Genomic DNA, 21,660 nt, shown 5'->3' with positions numbered 1-21,660 from the left:
GTTGTGTAGGTGTGTTGTGGTGGTTGTTAATGTGCTGGTTGTGGTAGGTGTGTTGTGGTGGTTGTTAATGTGCTGGTTGTGTAGGTGTGTTGTGGTGGTTGTTAATGTGCTGGTTGTGGTAGGTGTGTTGTGGTGGTTGTTAATGTGCTGGTTGTGGTAGGTGTGTTGTGGTGGTTATTAATGTCCTGGTTGTGTAGGTGTGTTGTGGTGGTTGTTAATGTGCTGGTTGTGGTAGGTGTGTTGTGGTGGTGGTTAATGTGCTGGTTGTGTAGGTGTGTTGTGGTGGTTAATGTGCTGGTTGTGTAGGTGTGTTGTGGTGGTTGTTAATGTGCTGGTTGTGGTAGTTGTGTTGTGGTGGTTATTAATGTCCTGGTTGTGTAGGTGTGTTGTGGTGGTTGTTAATGTGCTGGTTGTGGTAGGTGTGTTGTGGTGGTGGTTAATGTGCTGGTTGTGGTAGGTGTGTTGTGGTGGTGGTTAATGTGCTGGTTGTGTAGGTGTGTTGTGGTGGTTGTTAATGTGCTGGTTGTGGTAGGTGTGTTGTGATGGTGGTTAATGTGCTGGTTGTGTAGGTGTGTTGTGGTGGTTGTTAATGTGCTGGTTGTGGTAGGTGTGTTGTGGTGGTTATTAATGTCCGGGTTGTGTAGGTGTGTTGTGGTGGTTGTTAATGTGCTGGTTGTGTAGGTGTGTTGAGGTGGTTGTTAATGTGCTGGTTGTAGTAGGTGTGTTGTGGTGGTTGTTAATGTGCTGGTTGTGTAGGTGTGTTGTGGTGGTTGTTAATGTGCTGGTTGTAGTAGGTGTGTTGAGGTGGTTGTTAATGTGGTGGTTGTTAATGTGCTGGTTGTGGTAGTTGTGTTGTGGTTGTTGTTAATGTGCTGGTTGTGGTAGGTGTGTTGTGGTGGTTGTTAATGTGCTGGTTGTGGTAGTTGTGTTGTGGTTGTTGTTAATGTGCTGGTTGTGGTAGGTGTGTTGTGGTGGTTGTGGTAGTTGTATTCTGGTGGTTGTTAATGTGCTGGTTGTGGTAGGTGTGTTCTGGTGGTTGTTAATGTGCTGGTTGTGGTAGGTGTGTTGAGGTGGTTGTTAATGTGCTGGTTGTGGTAGGTGTGTTGTGGTGGTTGTTCATGTGCAGGTTGTGGTAGGTGTGTTGTGGTGGTTGTTAATGTGCTGGTTGTGGTAGGTGTGTTGTGGTGGTTGTTCATGTGCAGGTTGTGGTAGGTGTGTTGTGGTGGTTGTTAATGTGCTGGTTGTGGTAGGTGTGTTGTGGTGGTTGTTAATGTGCAGGTTGTGGTAGGTGTGTTGTGGTGGTTGTTAATGTGCTGGTTGTGGTAGGTGTGTTGTGGTGGTTGTTAATGTGCAGGTTGTGGTAGGTGTGTTGTGGTTGTTAATGTGCTGGTTGTGGTAGGTGTGTTGTGGTTGTTAATGTGCTGGTTGTGGTAGGTGTGTTGTGGTGGTTGTTAATGTGCAGGTTGTGGTAGGTGTGTTGTTGTTGTTAATGTGCTGGTTGTGGTAGGTGTGTTGTGGTGGTTGTTAATGTGCAGGTTGTGGTAGGTGTGTTGTGGTTGTTAATGTGCTGGTTGTGGTAGGTGTGTTATGGTTGTTGTTATTGTGCTGGTAGTATGTGTGGTGGTTGTGTGTGTGGTGGTGGTTGTGTGTGTGGTGGTTGTGAGTGTGGTGGTTGTGTGTGTGGTGGTTGTGTGTGTGGTGGTTGTGAGTGTGGTGGTTGTGAGTGTGGTGATTGTGAGTGTGGTGGTTGTGAGTGTGGTGGTTGTGTGAGTGGTGGTTGTGTGAGTGGTGGTTGTGAGTGTGGTGGTTGTGAGTGTGGTGGTTGTGAGTGGTGGTTGTGTGTGTGGTGGTTGTGAGTGTGGTGGTTGTGAGTGTGGTGGTTGTGAGTGTGGTGGTTGTGAGTGTGGTGGTTGTGAGTGTGGTGGTTGTGAGTGTGGTGGTTGTGTGTGTGGTGGTTGTGAGTGTGGTGGTTGTGTGTGTGGTGGTTGTGAGTGTGGTGGTTGTGAGTGTGGTGGTTGTGAGTGTGGTGGTTGTGAGTGTGGTGGTTGTGTGTGTGGTGGTTGTGTGTGTGGTGGTTGTGTGTGTGTGGTGGTTGTGTGTGTGTGGTGGTTGTGTGTGTGTGGTGGTTGTGTGTGTGTGGTGGTTGTGTGTGTGTGGTGGTTGTGTGTGTGTGGTGGTTGTGTGTGTGTGGTGGTTGTGTGTGTGTGGTGGTTGTGTGTGTGTGGTGGTTGTGTGTGTGTGGTGGTTGTGTGTGTGTGGTGGTTGTGTGTGTGTGGTGGTTGTGTGTGTGTGGTGGTTGTGTGTGTGTGGTGGTTGTGTGTGTGGTGGTTGTGTGTGTGGTGGTTGTGTGAGTGTGGTGGTTGTGTGAGTGTGGTGGTTGTGTGAGTGTGGTGGTTGTGTGTGTGGTGGTTGTGTGTGTGGGGGTTGTGTGAGTGTGGTGGTTGTGTGAGTGTGGTGGTTGTGTGAGTGTGGTGGTTGTGTGAGTGTGGTGGTTGTGTGTGTGGTGGTTGTGTGTGTGTGGTGGTTGTGTGAGTGTGGTGGTTGTGTGTGTGGTGGTTGTGTGTGGTGGTTGTGTGTGTGGTGGTTGTGTGTGTGGTGGTTGTGTGTGGTGGTTGTGTGAGTGTGGTGGTTGTGTGAGTGTGGTGGTTGTGTGTGTGGTGGTTGTGTGAGTGTGGTGGTTGTGAGTGTGGTGATTGTGTGAGTGTGGTGGTTGTGTGTGTGGTGGTTGTGTGTGTGGTGGTTGTGAGTGTGGTGGTTGTGTGAGTGTGGTGGTTGTGTGAGTGTGGTGGTTGTGTGTGTGGTGGTTGTGTGTGTGGGGGTTGTGTGAGTGTGGTGGTTGTGTGAGTGTGGTGGTTGTGTGAGTGTGGTGGTTGTGTGAGTGTGGTGGTTGTGTGTGTGGTGGTTGTGTGTGTGTGGTGGTTGTGTGAGTGTGGTGGTTGTGTGTGTGGTGGTTGTGTGTGGTGGTTGTGTGTGTGGTGGTTGTGTGTGTGGTGGTTGTGTGTGGTGGTTGTGTGAGTGTGGTGGTTGTGTGAGTGTGGTGGTTGTGTGTGTGGTGGTTGTGTGAGTGTGGTGGTTGTGAGTGTGGTGATTGTGTGAGTGTGGTGGTTGTGTGAGTGTGGTGGTTGTGTGAGTGTAGTGGTTGTGAGTGTGGTGGTTGTGTGAGTGTGGTGGTTGTGTGAGTGTGGTGGTTGTGTGAGTGTGGTGGTTGTGTGAGTGTGGTGGTTGTGTGAGTGTGGTGGTTGTGTGAGTGTGGTGGTTGTGTGAGTGTGGTGGTTGTGTGAGTGTGGTGGTTGTGTGAGTGTGGTGGTTGTGTGAGTGTGGTGGTTGTGTGAGTGTGGTGGTTGTGTGAGTGTGGTGGTTGTGTGAGTGTGGTGGTTGTGTGAGTGTGGTGGTTGTGTGAGTGTGGTGGTTGTGTGAGTGTGGTGGTTGTGTGAGTGTGGTGGTTGTGTGAGTGTGGTGGTTGTGTGAGTGTGGTGGTTGTGTGAGTGTGGTGGTTGTGTGAGTGTGGTGGTTGTGTGAGTGTGGTGGTTGTGTGAGTGTGGTGGTTGTGTGAGTGTGGTGGTTGTGTGAGTGTGGTGGTTGTGTGAGTGTGGTGGTTGTGTGAGTGTGGTGGTTGTGTGAGTGTGGTGGTTGTGTGAGTGTGGTGGTTGTGTGAGTGTGGTGGTTGTGTGAGTGTGGTGGTTGTGTGAGTGTGGTGGTTGTGTGAGTGTGGTGGTTGTGTGAGTGTGGTGGTTGTGTGAGTGTGGTGGTTGTGTGAGTGTGGTGGTTGTGTGAGTGTGGTGGTTGTGTGAGTGTGGTGGTTGTGAGTGTGGTGGTTGTGTGAGTGTGGTGGTTGTGTGAGTGTGGTGGTTGTGTGAGTGTGGTGGTTGTGAGTGTGGTGGTTGTGAGTGTGGTGGTTGTGAGTGTGGTGGTTGTGTGAGTGTGGTGGTTGTGTGAGTGTGGTGGTTGTGTGAGTGTGGTGGTTGTGTGAGTGTGGTGGTTGTGTGAGTGTGGTGGTTGTGTGAGTGTGGTGGTTGTGTGAGTGTGGTGGTTGTGTGAGTGTGGTGGTTGTGTGAGTGTGGTGGTTGTGTGAGTGTGGTGGTTGTGTGAGTGTGGTGGTTGTGTGAGTGTGGTGGTTGTGAGTGTGGTGGTTGTGAGTGTGGTGGTTGTGAGTGTGGTGGTTGTGTGTGTGTGGTGGTTGTGTGTGGTGGTTGTGAGTGTGGTGGTTGTGTGAGTGTGGTGGTTGTGAGTGTGGTGGTTGTGAGTGTGGTGGTTGTGAGTGTGGTGGTTGTGAGTGTGGTGGTTGTGAGTGTGGTGGTTGTGTGTGTGGTGGTTGTGAGTGTGGTGGTTGTGTGTGTGGTGGTTGTGAGTGTGGTGGTTGTGTGTGTGGTGGTTGTGTGAGTGTGGTGGTTGTGTGAGTGTGGTGGTTGTGTGAGTGTGGTGGTTGTGAGTGTGGTGGTTGTGTGTGTGGTGGTTGTGTGTGTGGTGGTTGTGAGTGTGGTGGTTGTGTGTGTGGTGGTTGTGTGTGTGGTGGTTGTGTGAGTGTGGTGGTTGTGTGAGTGTGGTGGTTGTGAGTGTGGTGGTTGTGTGTGTGTGGTGGTTGTGTGTGTGTGGTGGTTGTGTGTGTGTGGTGGTTGTGTGTGTGTGGTGGTTGTGTGAGTGTGGTGGTTGTGAGTGTGGTGGTTGTGTGTGTGTGTGGTGGTTGTGTGTGTGGTGGTTGTGTGAGTGTGGTGGTTGTGAGTGTGGTGGTGTGTGTGTGTGGTGGTTGTGTGAGTGTGGTGGTTGTGTGTGTGTGGTGGTTGTGTGTGTGGTGGTTGTGAGTGTGGTGGTTGTGAGTGTGGTGGTGTGTGTGTGGTGGTTGTGTGTGTGGTGGTGGTTGTGTGTGTGGTGGTTGTGAGTGTGGTGGTTGTGTGTGTGGTGGTGTGTGTGTGGTGGTTGTGTGTGTGTGTGGTGGTTGTGTGTGTGTGGTGGTTGTGTGTGGTGGTTGTGAGTGTGGTGGTTGTGAGTGTGGTGGTTGTGTGTGTGGTGGTGTGTGTGTGGTGGTTGTGTGTGTGTGTGATGGTTGTGTGTGTGATGGTTGTGTGTGTGGTGGTTGTGAGTGTGGTGGTTGTGTGTGTGGTGGTGTGTGTGTGGTGGTTGTGTGTGTGTGTGGTGGTTGTGTGTGTGTGTGGTGGTTGTGTGTGTGTGTGGTGGTTGTGTGTGTGTGGTGGTTGTGTGTGGTGGTTGTGAGTGTGGTGGTTGTGAGTGTGTGTGGTGGTGTGTGTGTGGTGGTTGTGTGTGTGTGTGGTGGTTGTGTGTGTGTGGTGGTTGTGTGAGTGTGTGGTGGTTGTGTGTGTGTGGTGGTGTGTGTGTGTGTGGTGGTTGTGTGTGTGTGTGGTGGTTGTGTGTGTGTGGTGGTTGTGTGTGTGGTGGTTGTGAGTGTGGTGGTGTGTGTGTGGTGGTTGTGTGTGTGTGTGGTGGTTGTGTGTGTGTGGTGGTTGTGTGTGTGGTGGTTGTGTGTGTGTGGTGGTTGTGAGTGTGGTGGTTGTGAGTGTGTGTGGTGGTGTGTGTGTGGTGGTTGTGTGTGTGTGTGTGGTGGTTGTGTGTGTGTGGTGGTTGTGTGTGTGGTGGTTGTGAGTGTGGTGGTGTGTGTGTGGTGGTTGTGTGTGTGTGTGGTGGTTGTGTGTGTGTGGTGGTTGTGTGTGGTGGTTGTGAGTGTGGTGGTTGTGTGTGGTGGTTGTGTGTGTGTGGTGGTTGTGTGTGGTGGTTGTGTGTGTGGTGGTTGTGTGTGTGGTAGTGTGTGTGTGGTGGTTGTGTGTGTGTGTGATGGTTGTGTGTGTGGTGGTTGTGTGTGTGGTGGTTGTGAGTGTGGTGGTTGTGTGAGTGTGGTGGTTGTGTGTGTGGTGGTTGTGAGTGTGGTGGTTGTGTGTGTGGTGGTGTGTGTGTGGTGGTTGTGTGTGTGTGTGATGGTTGTGTGTGTGTGATGGTTGTGTGTGTGTGATGGTTGTGTGTGTGTGATGGTTGTGTGTGTGGTGGTTGTGTGTGTGGTGGTTGTGAGTGTGGTGGTTGTGAGTGTGGTGGTTGTGAGTGTGGTGGTTGTGAGTGTGGTGGTTGTGAGTGTGGTGGTTGTGAGTGTGGTGGTTGTGAGTGTGGTGGTTGTGAGTGTGGTGGTTGTGAGTGTGGTGGTTGTGAGTGTGGTGGTGTGTGTGTGGTGGTTGTGTGTGTGTGATGGTTGTGTGTGTGATGGTTGTGAGTGTGGTGGTTGTGAGTGTGGTGGTTGTGAGTGTGGTGGTTGTGTGTGTGTGGTTGTGTGTGTGTGGTGGTTGTGTGTGTGGTGGTGTGTGTGTGGTGGTTGTGTGTGTGTGTGGTGGTTGTGAGTGTGGTGGTTGTGAGTGTGGTGGTTGTGAGTGTGGTGGTTGTGTGTGTGGTGGTTGTGTGTGTGGTGGTTGTGTGTGTGGTGGTTGTGTGTGTGGTGGTTGTGTGTGTGGTGGTTGTGAGTGTGGTGGTTGTGAGTGTGGTGGTTGTGTGTGTGGTGGTTGTGTGTGTGGTGGTTGTGTGTGTGGTGGTTGTGTGTGTGGTGGTTGTGTGTGTGGTGGTTGTGTGTGTGGTGGTTGTGTGTGTGGTGGTTGTGTGTGTGGTGGTTGTGTGAGTGTGGTGGTTGTGTGAGTGTGGTGGTTGTGAGTGTGGTGGTTGTGAGTGTGGTGGTTGTGAGTGTGGTGGTTGTGAGTGTGGTGGTTGTGAGTGTGGTGGTTGTGAGTGTGGTGGTTGTGTGTGTGGTGGTTGTGTGTGTGGTGGTTGTGTGTGGTGGTTGTGAGTGTGGTGGTTGTGAGTGTGGTGGTTGTGAGTGTGGTGGTTGTGAGTGTGGTGGTTGTGAGTGTGGTGGTTGTGTGTGTGGTGGTTGTGTGTGTGGTGGTTGTGTGTGTGGTGGTTGTGTGTGTGGTGGTTGTGTGAGTGGTGGTTGTGAGTGTGGTGGTTGTGAGTGTGGTGGTTGTGTGTGTGGTGGTTGTGTGTGTGGTGGTTGTGTGTGTGGTGGTTGTGTGTGTGGTGGTTGTGAGTGTGGTGGTTGTGTGTGTGGTGGTTCTGTGTGTGGTGGTTGTGTGTGTGGTGTGTGTGGTGGTTGTGTGTGTGGTGGTTGTGAGTGTGGTGGTTGTGAGTGTGGTGGTTGTGAGTGTGGTGGTTGTGAGTGTGGTGGTTGTGTGTGTGTGGTGGTTGTGAGTGTGGTGGTTGTGTGTGTGTGGTGGTTGTGTGTGTGTGGTGGTTGTGAGTGTGGTGGTTGTGTGTGTGTGGTGGTTGTGAGTGTGGTGGTTGTGTGTGTGTGGTGGTTGTGTGTGTGTGGTGGTTGTGTGTGGTGGTTGTGTGTGTGTGGTGGTTGTGAGTGTGGTGGTTGTGTGTGGTGGTTTTGTGTGTGGTGGTTGTGTGTGTGTGGTGGTTGTGTGTGTGGTGGTTGTGAGTGTGGTGGTTGTGTGTGGTGGTTTTGTGTGTGGTGTTTGTGTGTGTGTGGTGGTTGTGTGTGTGGTGGTTGTGTGTGTGGTGGTTGTGTGTGTGTGGTGGTTGTGTGTGTGTGGTGGTTGTGTGTGTGGTGGTTGTGTGTGTGGTGGTTGTGTGTGTGTGTGGTGGTTGTGTGTGTGGTGGTTGTGTGTGTGGTGGTTGTGTGTGTGTGGTGGTTGTGTGTGTGTGGTGGTTGTGTGTGTGTGGTGGTTGTGTGTGTGTGGTGGTTGTGTGTGTGGTGGTTGTGTGTGTGTGTTGGTTGTGTGTGTGGTGGTTGTGTGTGTGTGTGGTGGTTGTGTGTGTGTGGTGGTTGTGTGTGTGGTGGTTGTGTGTGTGTTGGTTGTGTGTGTGTGTTGGTTGTGTGTGTGTGGTGGTTGTGTGTGGTGGTTTTGTGTGTGGTGGTTGTGTGTGTGTGGTGGTTGTGTGTGTGGTGGTTGTGTGTGTGTGGTGGTTGTGAGTGTGGTGGTTGTGAGTGTGGTGGTTGTGTGAGTGTGGTGGTTGTGTGTGTGTGGTGGTTGTGTGTGTGTGTTGGTTGTGAGTGTGGTGGTTGTGAGTGTGGTGGTTGTGTGTTTGGTGGTTGTGAGTGTGGTGGTTGTGTGTGTGGTGGTTGTGAGTGTGGTGGTTGTGAGTGTGGTGGTTGTGTGTGTGGTGGTTGTGTGTGTGGTGGTTGTGTGTGTGGTGGTTGTGTGTGTGTGGTGGTTGTGTGTGTGTGGTGGTTGTGTGTGTGTGGTGGTTGTGTGTGTGTGGTGGTTGTGTGTGTGTGGTGGTTGTGTGTGTGTGGTGGTTGTGTGTGTGGTGGTTGTGTGTGTGTGGTGGTTGTGTGTGTGTGGTGGTTGTGTGTGTGTGGTGGTTGTGTGTGGTGGTTGTGTGTGTGTGATGGTTGTGAGTGTGGTGGTTGTGTGTGTGTGGTGGTTGTGTGTGTGTGGTGGTTGTGTGTGTGGTGGTTGTGTGTGTGGTGGTTGTGTGTGTGGGGTGGTTGTGTGTGTGTGGTGGTTGTGTGTGTGGTGGTTGTGTGTGTGGTGGTTGTGAGTGTGTGGTGGTTGTGTGTGTGTGGTGGTTGTGTGTGTGTGGTGGTTGTGTGTGTGTGGTGGTTGTGAGTGTGGTGGTTGTGAGTGTGGTGGTTGTGTGTGGTGGTGGTTGTGTGTGGTGGTGGTTGTGTGTGTGATGGTTGTGTACTCACCTAGTTGTGTTTGCGGGGGTTGTGCTCTGGCTCTTTGGTCCTGCCTCTCAACCGTCAATCAACAGGTGTACAGATTCCTGAGCCTACTGGGCTCTATCATATCTACACTTGAAACTGTGTATGGAGTCAGCCTCCACCACATCACTTCCTAATGCATTCCATTTGTCAACCACTCTGACACTAAAAAAGTTCTTTCTAATATCTCTGTGGCTCATTTGGGCACTCAGTTTCCACTTTTGTCCCCTTGTGCGTGTGCCCCTTGTGTTAAATAGCCTTTCTTTATCTACCCTATCAATTCCTTTCAGAATCTTGACACTGACCACAGGTGATAGTGCGGCTGACACTGACCACAGGTGATAATGCGGCTGACACTGTGCACAGGTGATAATGGGGCTGACACTGACCACAGGTGATAATGGGGCTGACACTTTCCACATCTATATGGTAAATTGACTTTGGGAGAGATTAAAGCCCTTGCAGATCCTTGTTGGTGTCAATCATGAACTTAACGTGAGACTGTTATTATCATTTATACACTGTATGTATCATTTATACGCTCTGTGATTGACTACAATGCTCTACGTCTCACACTGTAAACTGACAAAGAGCTGAAATCTCTTGAAACCTTGCAAAATGAAGCTATGCGTCTCATCCTTGGGGCTCCAAAGTCCACGAGAATAGTTAATATGAGAGAAGAGGTAAAATTACCTACCATAAGTGAGAGAATTTTGTCTATTAGCACAGTTTTCGGCATGAAGGCATTGAGTAGATCTAGACAACACATGAAGTTTCAAGCTAAACTTTCTAATATGCTGCACTCAACTGAGGTCTATAGAAGAAGAACGAAATCTGATTATGTATATTGGTTCTACAAGGTAGCCAACTTCATCAAAATATTAAATATGTACCCAACTCAACTAATGATTAATCAGCCAATTACTCCATGGGATAACTGGGATCTATCAGTTGATTTTGTAAATGCGCCCAAGAAAGATAGTGTGCACACTACATTATTAAAACAGTTAACACTGAAAAGCATCACTGAGAGTACTCAGAGTATGGGTAACGATGTGTATCAGTGCTATACCGACGGCTCTGTAGAAGAAGGTGGACGATGTACCGGATGTGCATGTAACATATTTGAACAATCTTCTCTCGTACATACAGCAATGAAGCGCATCAATGACTGGGCAAGTACAACTCAAACCGAACTTGCAGGCATATACCTTGCCACTGAATTTTTAAAAGACAAAGGCAGTGGACTTATGTACTGTGACTCGCAGAGTGCACTCCTGGCATTGAACGCACATAGTAGTGACACCCAGAAAATAGTCAGTGATATTCGAATGAATGTTTTAGCTGCCAAAGAAAACAGATTTGAGATTAAATTCCTATGGATACCATCACATGTTGGCATCTCAAGGCATGACACTGTTGATATGCTTGCTAAGACAGCCTGCAGAAAACCAGTGGTAGAAATTGATATGGGTGTTTCATTAGCAGTGACAAAGAGAATACTTAAACAAATATCTAATGAAAATCTCACCGACCTAACAAATTCTCAAAGACCTGAAAGTTGTAGCATTAAATATTATGATAGATATCGTGAGGAGACATTCACATATGGGACTAATAGAACAAGAACCCGGCAATGTGATGTTATAGTGACCAGAATACGCCTGGGATATAGACGTATCTGGCAGCTTTCTCAAAACCCAAATGTCGAGTACACAATGTGTCAACTTTGTGAAAGAGAAAACATGCACTCTCTTGAACATTATATTGTAGAATGTCCCATACTGACTGACTTTCGCCCTCCTGGGCTAAGGTATGCTGAACTCTGTAATTACTATATGAGTACTGGAACACTTGATGATATATTGGACTTGCATCCAAGATTGACCATGTAATATATCAATCATACAATGTATATATATGATGTAACTATATAACCTGAGCTTGTAAAAGCACCTTCATCACCTTCTGTGATTAAGGGCTTAGTTGCACACTAGTTTCTTTATCAGCTACCTCACCCTGTCAGGGTAAATGAGACAAATGTATGTGAATGCATGTGTGTGTGTATATATGTATGTATATGTGTGTGTGTGTATGTATATGTATGGGTATAAAGTATATATGGAAGCTGATCAGAGTTACATTTCACCATTGTGAATGTACATTAATGACACTATGTAAAAGCCACATCAAACACTTTATGTAGGGCATACGTAAATCTGTGTATCTATGTATTTACGTATGTAGGTTAGCTTAGCATTTTAAAAGCACCGAATCACCTTCTGTGGTTGAGTGTTCAATAAACCCTTGAACTATATGTTTAACACTTCTCTAACCCTGTCCATGGAGGACAGAAGAAAATGTATATATGCTGGTTAGCATTGTAAATGTGTGGCCACGTCTGTGGTAGAAAAAAAAAAACTTTCCACAGGTGATAATAGGGCTGACACTGACCACAGGTGACAATGGGGCTGACACTGTCCACAGGTGATAATGGTGCTGACACTGTCCACAAGTGATAATTGAGCTGACACTGACCACAGGTTATAATGGGGCTTACACTGACTACAGGAGATAATGGTGCTGACACTGTCCACATGTGATAATGGGGCTGACACTGTCCACATGTGATAATGGGGCTGACACTGTCCACAGGTGATAATGGGGCTGACACTATCCACAGGTGATAATGGTGCTGACACTAACCACAGGAGATAATGGGACTCACACTGTCCACAGGTGATAATGGTGCTGACACTGTCCACAGGTGATAATGGGGCTGACACTGACCACAGGTGGTAATGGGGCTGACACTGTACACATGTGATAATGGTGCTGACACTGTCCATATGTGATAATGGGGCTGACACTGTCCACATGTGATAATGGTGCTGACACTGACGACAGGTTATAATTGAGCTGGCACTGACCACAGGTGATAATAGGGCTGACACTGACGACAGGTTATAATGGGGCTGACACTGTCCACAGGTGATAATGGTGCTGACACTAACCACAAGAGATAATGGGACTGACACTGTCCACAGGTGATAATTGGGCTGACACTGTCCACAGGTGATAATTGGGCTGACACTGTCCACAGGTGATAATGGGGCTAACACTGACCACAGGTGATAATTGGAGCTGACACTGTCCACAGGTGATAATGGGACTGACACTGTCCACAGGTGATAATGGGGGCTGACACTGACCACAGGTGATAATAGGGCTGACACTGACCACAGGTGATAACTGGGCAAACACTGACAACAGGTGATAATGGGACTGACACTGACCACAGGTGATAATTGGGCTGACACTGTCCACAGGTGATAATGGGGCTGACACTGACCACAGGTGATAATAGGACTGACACTGACCACAGGTGATAATTGAGCTGACACTGTCCACAAGTGATAATGGGGCTGACACTGACCACAGGTGATAATGGGGCTGTCACTGACCACAGGTGATAATGGGGCTGACACTGACCACAGGTGATAATTGGGCTGACACTGTCCACAGGTGATAATAGGGCTGACACTGACCACAGGTGATAATGGGGCTGACACTGACCACAGGTGATAATGGGGCTGACACTGACCACAGGTGATAATAGGGCTGACACTGTCCACAGGTGATAATGGAGCTGACGCTGACGACAGGTGATAATGGGGGTGACACTGTCCACAGGTGATAATAGGGCTGACACTGTCTACAGGTGATAATGGGGCTGACACTGATCACAGGTGATAATTGGCCTGACACTCACAACAGGTGATAATGGGTCTGACACTGACAACAGGTGATAATGGGGCTGACACTGTCCACAGGTGATAATGGGTCTGACACTGTCCACAGGTGATAATGGGTCTGACACTGACCACAGTTGATAATGGGGCTGACACTGACCACAGTTGATAATGGACCTGACACTGACCACAGTTGATAATGGACCTGACACTGACCACAGGTGATAATGGTCCTGACACTGATAACAGGTGATAATGGGGTTGACACTGTCTACAGGTGATAATGGTGCTGACACTGACCACAGGTGATAATGGGGCTGACACTGTCCACAGGTGATAATGGGGCTGACACTGACCACAGGTGATAATGGGGTTGACACTGACCACAGGTGATAATGGGTCTGACACTGATCACAGGTGATAATGGGTCTGACACTGACCACAGGTGATAATGGGGCTGACACTGACCACAGGTGATAATGGGGCTGACACTGACCACAGGTGATAATGGGTCTGACACTGACCACAGGTGATAATGGGTCTGACACTGACCACAGGTGATAATGGGGCTGACACTGACCACTGGTGATAATGGGGCTGACACTGACCACAGGTGATAATGGGGTTGACACGGACCACAGGTGATAATGGGTCTGACACTGACAACAGGTGATAATGGAACTGACACTGTCCACAGATGATAATGGGGTTGACACTGTCCACAGGGGATAATGGGGTTGACACTGTCCACAGGTGATAATGCAACTGACACTGATCACAGGTGTTAATGGGGCTGACACTGTCCACAGGTTGAGGGCCTCCGCAGGATGAGGGAGCCCGTCAAGAGCCTGGTGGAGGCTGGCCGGGTGGTGGCCGTCCAGGAAGACCAAGATGGCCGCCGCTCCGCCAGGATAACTCTACAAGACGGACAGCTGTACCTCCACCCACTCCTGCGTCAGCCCACGCCCGCCCACGCCCACACCATCCAGGTGACTTTATTACACCCACTAGTCTTACTGACATTACTGACTTACTGAGTTGTGATAACTAATATGATAACATTTTGTTATACAGTTACCAGCATGATTTATATCATCTTGTGCAGGAGAGTGATGTTGTGGGCGTGCTGGACCCCTCCTGCACCCTGGCGTTCCTTGACCTCGGGTGGGCGGGGTCAACAAGAGGGCGGGTCACCATCCGGCTGACCCCTGACACTCCGCTGGCCAGACAGTTTGTGTTGTTGTGTACGGGCCAGCGGGGCCACACCTACCACAACACTAAACTGTTGAGGGTGGGGGGCAAGGGTCAGCCGGGGGTGTGTGTGAGGGGCGGAGACTACGAGAGTAATGATGGTGAGGGAGGAGCCTCACTGTTGCCTGACCTCCAGGGGCAGTACCGGGAGTCACGCCAGGCAGGAGCTGTGGGGTCCTGGTGGCCGCTGCCGGGGGGTCTCAGGAGTGCCCAGTTCTTCATCGCCACCAGGGACCGCCAGGCTGGTCTCCAGTGGCCACGTGTCTTCGGTGATGTGGTGAGCGGCCTGGATGTGGTGAGGGCAGCAGTCAACCACAGTGACATTACGGAGGTGACTGTGGTGGACTGTGGTGTTGTGCTGCCACTCTAGTTCACTGTACCATCACCATCACTACTGTGGTGTTGTGCTGCCACTCTAGTTCACTGTACCATCACCATCACTACTGTGGTGTTGTGCTGCCACTCTAGTTCACTGTACCACCACCATCACTACTGTGGTGTTGTGCTGCCAATATAGTTCACTGTACCATCATTACTGTGGTGTTGTGCTGCCACTCTAGTTCACTGTACCATCACTACTGTGGTGTTGTGCTGCCACTCTAGTTCACTGTACCATCACTACTGTGGTGTTGTGCTGCCACTCTAGTTCACTGTACCATCACTACTGTGGTGTTGTGCTGCCACTCTAGTTCACTGTACCATCACTACTGTGGTGTTGTGCTGCCACTCTAGTTCACTGTACCATCACCATCACTACTGTGGTGTTGTGCTGCCACTCTAGTTCACTGTACCATCACTATCACTACTGTGGTGTTGTGCTGCCACTCTAGTTCACTGTACCACCATGACTACTGTGGTGTTGTGCTGCCATTCTAGTTCACTGTACCATCACCATCACTACTGTGGTGTTGTGCTGCCACTCTAGTTCACTGTACCATCACCATCACTACTGTGGTGTTGTGCTGCCACTCTAGTTCACTGTACCATCACCATCACTACTGAGGTGTTGTGCTGCCACTCTAGTTCACTGTACCATCACCATCACTACTGTGGTGTTGTGCTGCCACTCTAGTTCACTGTACCATCACCATCACTCATGTGGTGTTGTGCTGCCACTCTAGTTCACTGTACCACCACCATCACTACTGTGGTGTTGTGCTGCCACTATAGTTTACTGTACCATCACTACTGTGGTGTTGTGCTGCCACTATAGTTCACTGTACCACCACCATCACTACTGTGGTGTTGTGCTGCCACTATAGTTTACTGTACCATCACCATCACTACTGTGGTGTTGTGCTGCCACTATAGTTCACTGTACCACCACCATCACTACTGTGGTGTTGTGCTGCCACTCTAGTTCACTGTACCATCACCATCACTACTGTGGTGTTGTGCTGCCACTCTAGTTCACTGTACCATCACTACTGTGGTGTTGTGCTGCCACTCTAGTTCACTGTACCATCACTACTGTGGTGTTGTGCTGCCACTCTAGTTCACTGTACCACCACCATCACTACTGTGGTGCTGTGCTGCCACTCTAGTTCACTGTACCATCATTACTGTGGTGTTGTGCTGCCACTCTAGTTCACTGTACCATCACCATCACTCATGTGGTGTTGTGCTGCCACTCTAGTTCACTGTACCATCACTACTGTGGTGTTGTGCTGCCACTCTAGTTCACTGTACCATAACCCATCACCATCACTCCTGCATCACTATAGACTGTGTTTTTTGATGCCAATATAATTCAAGTACAACCTTTATCACTATATTACCATAACTTCACTATCTTTGGTGTTTAACTATCATACGTGACTATCACTGCTGTATCACCATCATTTGCTCTTTCACAGTACTGTCACCTATCATTGCTATATCACTATCACCTCACTATAACATCTATATCACCATCACCTCAGGTCCCACACCTGGGATAATGTACTGACCATGTTGAGTAACTGATTGTTGGTGTCACTATATGACAGCTGTTGTCACTGTTATATCACCAACAGCTCACTATCACTTTCACTGCTTCACCAACCTCATCTCACTTTCACTGCTTTATCACCTCACACTGATATATTTCCTCCTTACTTTCACTAATATATCACTATCATTGCTACATCACCACTACTGCACCATCACTGCTATATTTCCTTCACCTCACTATCACTGCTATATCACCATCACTTCACTATCACTGCTATATCACCACATCACACTATCACTGCTATATCACCACATCACACTATCACTGATATATCACATCACCTCACTATCACTGTTATATCACTATCACTTCTATATCACCATCACCTCACTATCACTGCTATATCACCACCTCACTATCACTTGCTATATCACCATCACCTCACTATCACTTGCTATATCACCATCACCTCACTATCACTTGCTATATCACCATCACCTCACTATCACTTGCTATATCACCATCACCTCACTATCACTAATATATCACCATCACCTCACTATCACTGCTATATCACCACCTCACTATCACTTGCTATATCACCATCACCTCACTATCACTGCTATATCATATTCACCTCACTATCACTGCTATATCACCATCACTTGCTATATCACCATCACCTGCTATATCACCATCACCTGCTATATCACCATCATCTGCTATATCACCATCACTGCTATATCACCATCACCTCACTATCACTTTCTATATCACCTTCACCTCACTATCACTGCTATATCACCATCACTGGTATATCACCTTCACCTCACCATCACTGGTATATCACCTTCACCTCACTATCACTGCTATATCACCATCACTGGTATATCACCTTCACCTCACTATCACTGCTATATCACCATCACTTGTACATCACCATCTCCTCACTATCACTCAGGTCCCACACATGGGGTCAAACACTAAGCTAAGTAACAAAACTTAGCTGTGGATAAGCTGCCATGTATATATTTTACACCAGAATATAACAATGTAATATAATATATATTATTTCATTATCCATAGTGTTACTCTACAGTTGTAAATTGGTCGGTGCTTGTTAGTCTGTAAATAATATTACTGCTAAACACTACTAATAATTATGTGTTTAAATCACGAAAATTTACTCATGATGAAAAATTTGTTTCAATAATTACCCCTGGAATCATTCCATGGTTTAGATATGTTGATGATATTTTGTGTATATGGCCTACAGATGTAAACACAGACGAATTTGTAGCTAAACTTAATGATCAAGTCACCTCTAGAAAATTTACTATGGAGACTGAAATTGGTAAATGTTTGCCATTCTTAGATATACTTATTCATAGGGAAGATTGTTCACTAAAGTTTAGTTTTTACAGGAAGTCTACGAATAATTTATCTTATTCATTATTTCTCAGGACAGATACAATGTGAAAAAATCTATTTTTTCCTCTATGTATCTCAAGAGCTCTTCGGGTTGTTAGTCCAGAATTCTTTGATGAAGAGTTTAAGAATATTGATTCTATTGGTCTCAAGCTTTGTTATCCACTGAGTTTTTTGGAAGTTTGCCGTAGCAAAGCACGTCGTACATATTATAATAATATATGCAGTGAGAAAATTCCCCCAAAGAATGTGTTGTGTTTACCATATTTTTCTGGGTTTGAAAATATTGTCAAGGCCTTGAAACTTTTTGATATACATGTATTGTTTAATTACGAAAATACTGTTAGAAAACTATTGGCTAGAAACAGTCCTCGTAGTGATAATTGTATCATATATAAAATACCTTGTAAAGATTATAATAGGTTCTATGTTGGGCAAACATCTTAAGATTTGAAATGTAGAATGTCGCAACATAAATACTCTGTAAGACATGGCTAATTGTCTAATGCGTTGTTTGTTCATTTGTCAGAAAATTCCCACCAAATTGATTGGGAGATGGCTTCTTCATTAACGAATTGTAAAAGCACTTTCAATAGGAACATAACTGAATCTGCTTTAATACAGATTACAAAATTATGTAACTTGAACATTAGCAGTGGTTTGTATAATTTAGATCCATTTTTGATTGATCAGTTAAAGGGCATTTTTTAGTAGGATCATTGATACACATTTGTCTCACTAATACCATGTTAATATCCACTATTTTATTAATATCAATGTATGGGCCTATTGGCCCATAGGATACAGCCCTCTATTTACATCCACACATTCCCAGTCATACGTTTATCATTGTACCTCACTTCACTTCACCTCTCTCCTGCCTATATATGTCCAAATCTATGTACATGTAACTCACCCTTCTGAAGATGTATTATTAAATACGAAAGTTCTTAAGGAAATTCCTGTTTCAATTCTTCCTTCGTGGTCTGACACTGTCACTACTAATAATTATGTTAATTGTAATAGTTATGGCAATTATGTTTTGTAACTGTTTGTTAACAGTTTCACTGACTGTTGTCATACTGGTCCATGGTGTGTTGTGATATTACCATACTGGTCCATGGTGTGTTGTGATATTACCATACTGGTCCATGGTGTGTTGTGGTATTACCATACTGGTCCATAGTGTGTTGTGATATTACCATACTGGTCCATGGTGTGTTGTGATATTACCATACTGGTCCATGGTGTGTTGTGATATTACCATACTGGTCCATGGTGTGTTGTTATATTACCATACTGGACCATGGTGTGTTGTAATATTACCATACTGGTCCATGGTGTGTTGTGATATTACCATACTGGTCCATGGTGTGTTGTGGTATTACCATACTGGTCCATAGTGTGTTGTGATATTACCATACTGGTCCATGGTGTGTTGTGATATTACCATACTGGTCCATGGTGTGTTGTAATATTACCATACTGGTCCATGGTGTGTTGTGATATTACCATACTGGTCCATAGTGTGTTGTTATATTACCATACTGGTCCATGGTGTGTTGTGATATTACCATACTGGTCCATGGTGTGTTGTGATATTACCATACTGGTCCATGGTGTGTTGTTATATTACCATACTGGACCATGGTGTGTTGTAATATTACCATACTGGTCCATGGTGTGTTGTGATATTACCATACTGGTCCATGGTGTGTTGTGATATTACCATACTGGACCATGGTGTGTTGTGATATTACCATACTGGTCCATGGTGTGTTGTGATATTACCATACTGGTCATACAAATACAGGTTTGGATAACCTTCTGGTTATCCAAACCTGTATTTGTATGTTCTCTCCATGTTCCTAAAATATCCTCCCAAATGTCCATTCCATATTTTTCACCTGTTTCTCCATATTTTCCATTATCTACCAATGTTCACAGCATGTTCTCTGCCAGTTCAAATCATATTTTTGCATTCTCTTTCATCTTTTCTATGTTCTTTGTCATATTCTCAATGTTCTCAGCAAGTTGTTCACTGGGTTCACGTCATTCTCATTCATGTTCTCTGTGTACTTTCTCATGTTCCCCGTATGTTCACTGTGTCCACTGCATTCTCTTACATGATCTTTAAAATCAAATGTACAATTATTTCTTCCATTCAGTAACTAGTTCTTTGTCAAATATTATCAACAGCAACATTACTAATTCTTAACAAGTGAATACAAAGTAACTTTGTAGTAACTCATCACCTTTATTTTCAAAAACTATGTCCATGTATTTTTGCTTAATTTATTATTTGTTACCATCACTGTTTGTAAACAAATCTTCACTTTATACAGTAACAAATTTACCAAGATAAACTTGTTCTTTTTAACTAAAAGTTTTTGTCAACAAAAAAATAATTACATTCGTCATCTATTCTTGTCTTTTCTTAACTAAACTTATTCGTCAATCAACTAAAAATAGTCAGGATTAGCTTCGTTCAACACTGTTCTTAACTAAAATAAACCTTTCTCTTAGCTAAAAATAGTCAAAAGAAACTTTCCAACACTGATCATAACCTACTTTATCCATAGTCATTCAACTAACAATAGCCACGTTCATCATTTCTTAACTAAAATTATTCGTCAATCAACTAAAAATAGACAAATACGTCATCTTTACATCCTTAACTAAAATAACTCTTCCCCCTTAACTAAAAATATTCAAATGTAACTTCTTTAAACACTTTTGTAACTAACAATATACTTCATGGAGTAAGAAAAATAGTCAATGTAATTTCTTTAAACACTTTTGTAACTAACAATATACTTCATGGAGTAAGAAAAATAGTCAAAGACACTCTGCGAGACATCAGTAACAAGCTCAAAGACTTAAGTGCCTCAAAGGCATTCTCTAAACATCTTTGTTAATCACAGTTATTCTCTAACACACCTTCGTTCATCAAAGTTGTTCTCTAATACATCTCAAAGTCATCAAAGTTATTCTCTAAGTCACCTTAATTCATCAAAGAAATTAAGCAGACTATGATACATTAGTGGTGGACTGTATGACTCAAAAGCTGTCCTGCTAGTGGCCTGATGGCTGAGTGGACAGCGCTCGGGATTTGTAGTCCTAAGGTTCCATGTTCGATCCCGGTGTAGGCGGAAACAAATGGGCAGAGTTGCTTTCACCCTGATGCCCCTGTTCACCTAGCAGTAAATAGGTACCTTGGAGTTGGACAGCTGCTTCTTGGGGGTGTGTAACAAAAAGGAGGCCTGGTCGAGGTCCGGGCTGCAGGGACGCTAAGTCCCAAAATCATGTCAAGATAACATCAAGAAGATAAGCTAGGAGCTTCCCTCACCACCTGGGAGTTTATTTAATAACCAGCTGTACCCGGCCACGCATTGCTGTGGCCCAGCAACACATGTGCGTCGCTGAGCCACAGCAACCTTTCCCTGTCTCCTAGTCCTCCCCACTATTCTCCCCCTCCACCATTACCTCGTCCTCCCAACCATTCCTCACTCCCCTGTCCCTTCGTCCTCCCAACCATCCCCCATGTGGGATATTTGGGTTTGATTCTGATTAATTAATAATTAAAGTAGTAAATTAAATTACGAAGGACCACCCGCTTTTAAAGTAAAGAGGGAAACTGAGAATTTAGATCATTAAATAAGGTTCTAGAGAAAACCAGTGACTATGGATATGACTAGAAAGTATGATCATAAGAATAATTAATGGGCTGTATTATTAAAAAACCAAACCTCAAACACCTACATTGGGGGGTTATTACTGGAGGTCAGTACGTCCAGGAATCAGTGTGGTTCGTTCACTAATTCTATTAATAATAATCTAATCCTATAATTAATGTTGAATATAATATTATTCATACAAAGAAGAACATGAATATGTGCATAATGATGAATTACAGTAAATCACACATTATGTTGAAGACATTCTGAATGTATCAAATTGCAATGTTATGAGTAAAAGAAATAAGCCTTAGCTGGTAATAGATTCCTTTAGATAACCCTGGCAGTCTTCTTAATCTCCAAGTCTGGTACACCGACGTCTGACACGGTTAACATGGAGAAGACAGCATGAGGAATTCGTCTCTCGAGCTGTAAAATAAATAACTACCAGTAGCAATTGATTTAACTACTCAATACATATTCAAGATTATTGATATCTACAGAGAAATTTCTAATCACCTGTTATTAGGTGTTGTCGTGCCGCGTGACGCGCAATCACCCCGCTATTATTAAACCTGTAAATGATGCATCAAATAAAAGGTACTTAGCTGTGGGCACTGTGTAAGTATTAAGATTGCCGTAATTTCGCATCCCAGGCTCCGGTGAACCTATCCTGGATTGATGCGTTTCAAGCTGGCTGATCACGTGTCGTCAGGAACCAAGTCTAGGGGCCCTTATTTAACACCAGCACTAGTTGAAGATATTATCTGCAAGGTCGTTCACGCCTCACAGTGGCGGCTTTCATCTGTGGATAGACACACGTGTCCTATTTGCTGGACAATGGCGTCTTTTGTGAGTACGGTAAGCGCAGGTCTGCCTCTCTTCGGTTCCCCACGTGTACGTGTACCGACTCCCTCACCGACTGAGGATGGCGTCCCCCAACCCACGCCGAGTCGACGTTCATTACACAAATTATTG

The 21,660-nt window shown here is 46.0% G+C and overlaps 1 protein-coding gene across 3 annotated transcripts in view; it reads left to right on the top strand.

Annotated features, from left to right (window-relative positions):
* LOC123752829 (uncharacterized) overlaps positions 1–16,795 on the top strand; it is a 64,714-nt gene extending 47,919 nt beyond the window's left edge. For all 3 annotated transcript variants that reach the window (XM_069324583.1, XM_069324585.1, XM_069324584.1), the window contains exons 3-4: positions 13,203–13,382; positions 13,499–16,795. In XM_069324583.1, coding sequence (XP_069180684.1) covers positions 13,203–13,382; positions 13,499–14,014 — 696 coding nt within the window. In that variant the 3' untranslated portion in view covers positions 14,015–16,795. The remainder of the gene's footprint in view (positions 1–13,202; positions 13,383–13,498) is intronic.
* Positions 16,796–21,660: the final 4,865 nt, after the last annotated feature.

This window comes from Procambarus clarkii, chromosome 14, assembly GCF_040958095.1.
Source record: "Procambarus clarkii isolate CNS0578487 chromosome 14, FALCON_Pclarkii_2.0, whole genome shotgun sequence".
Taxonomy (NCBI): Eukaryota; Metazoa; Arthropoda; class Malacostraca; order Decapoda; family Cambaridae; genus Procambarus; species Procambarus clarkii.
The sequence above is the reverse complement of the archived record's forward strand: the minus strand, read 5'-3'. Positions and strand labels throughout refer to the sequence as shown.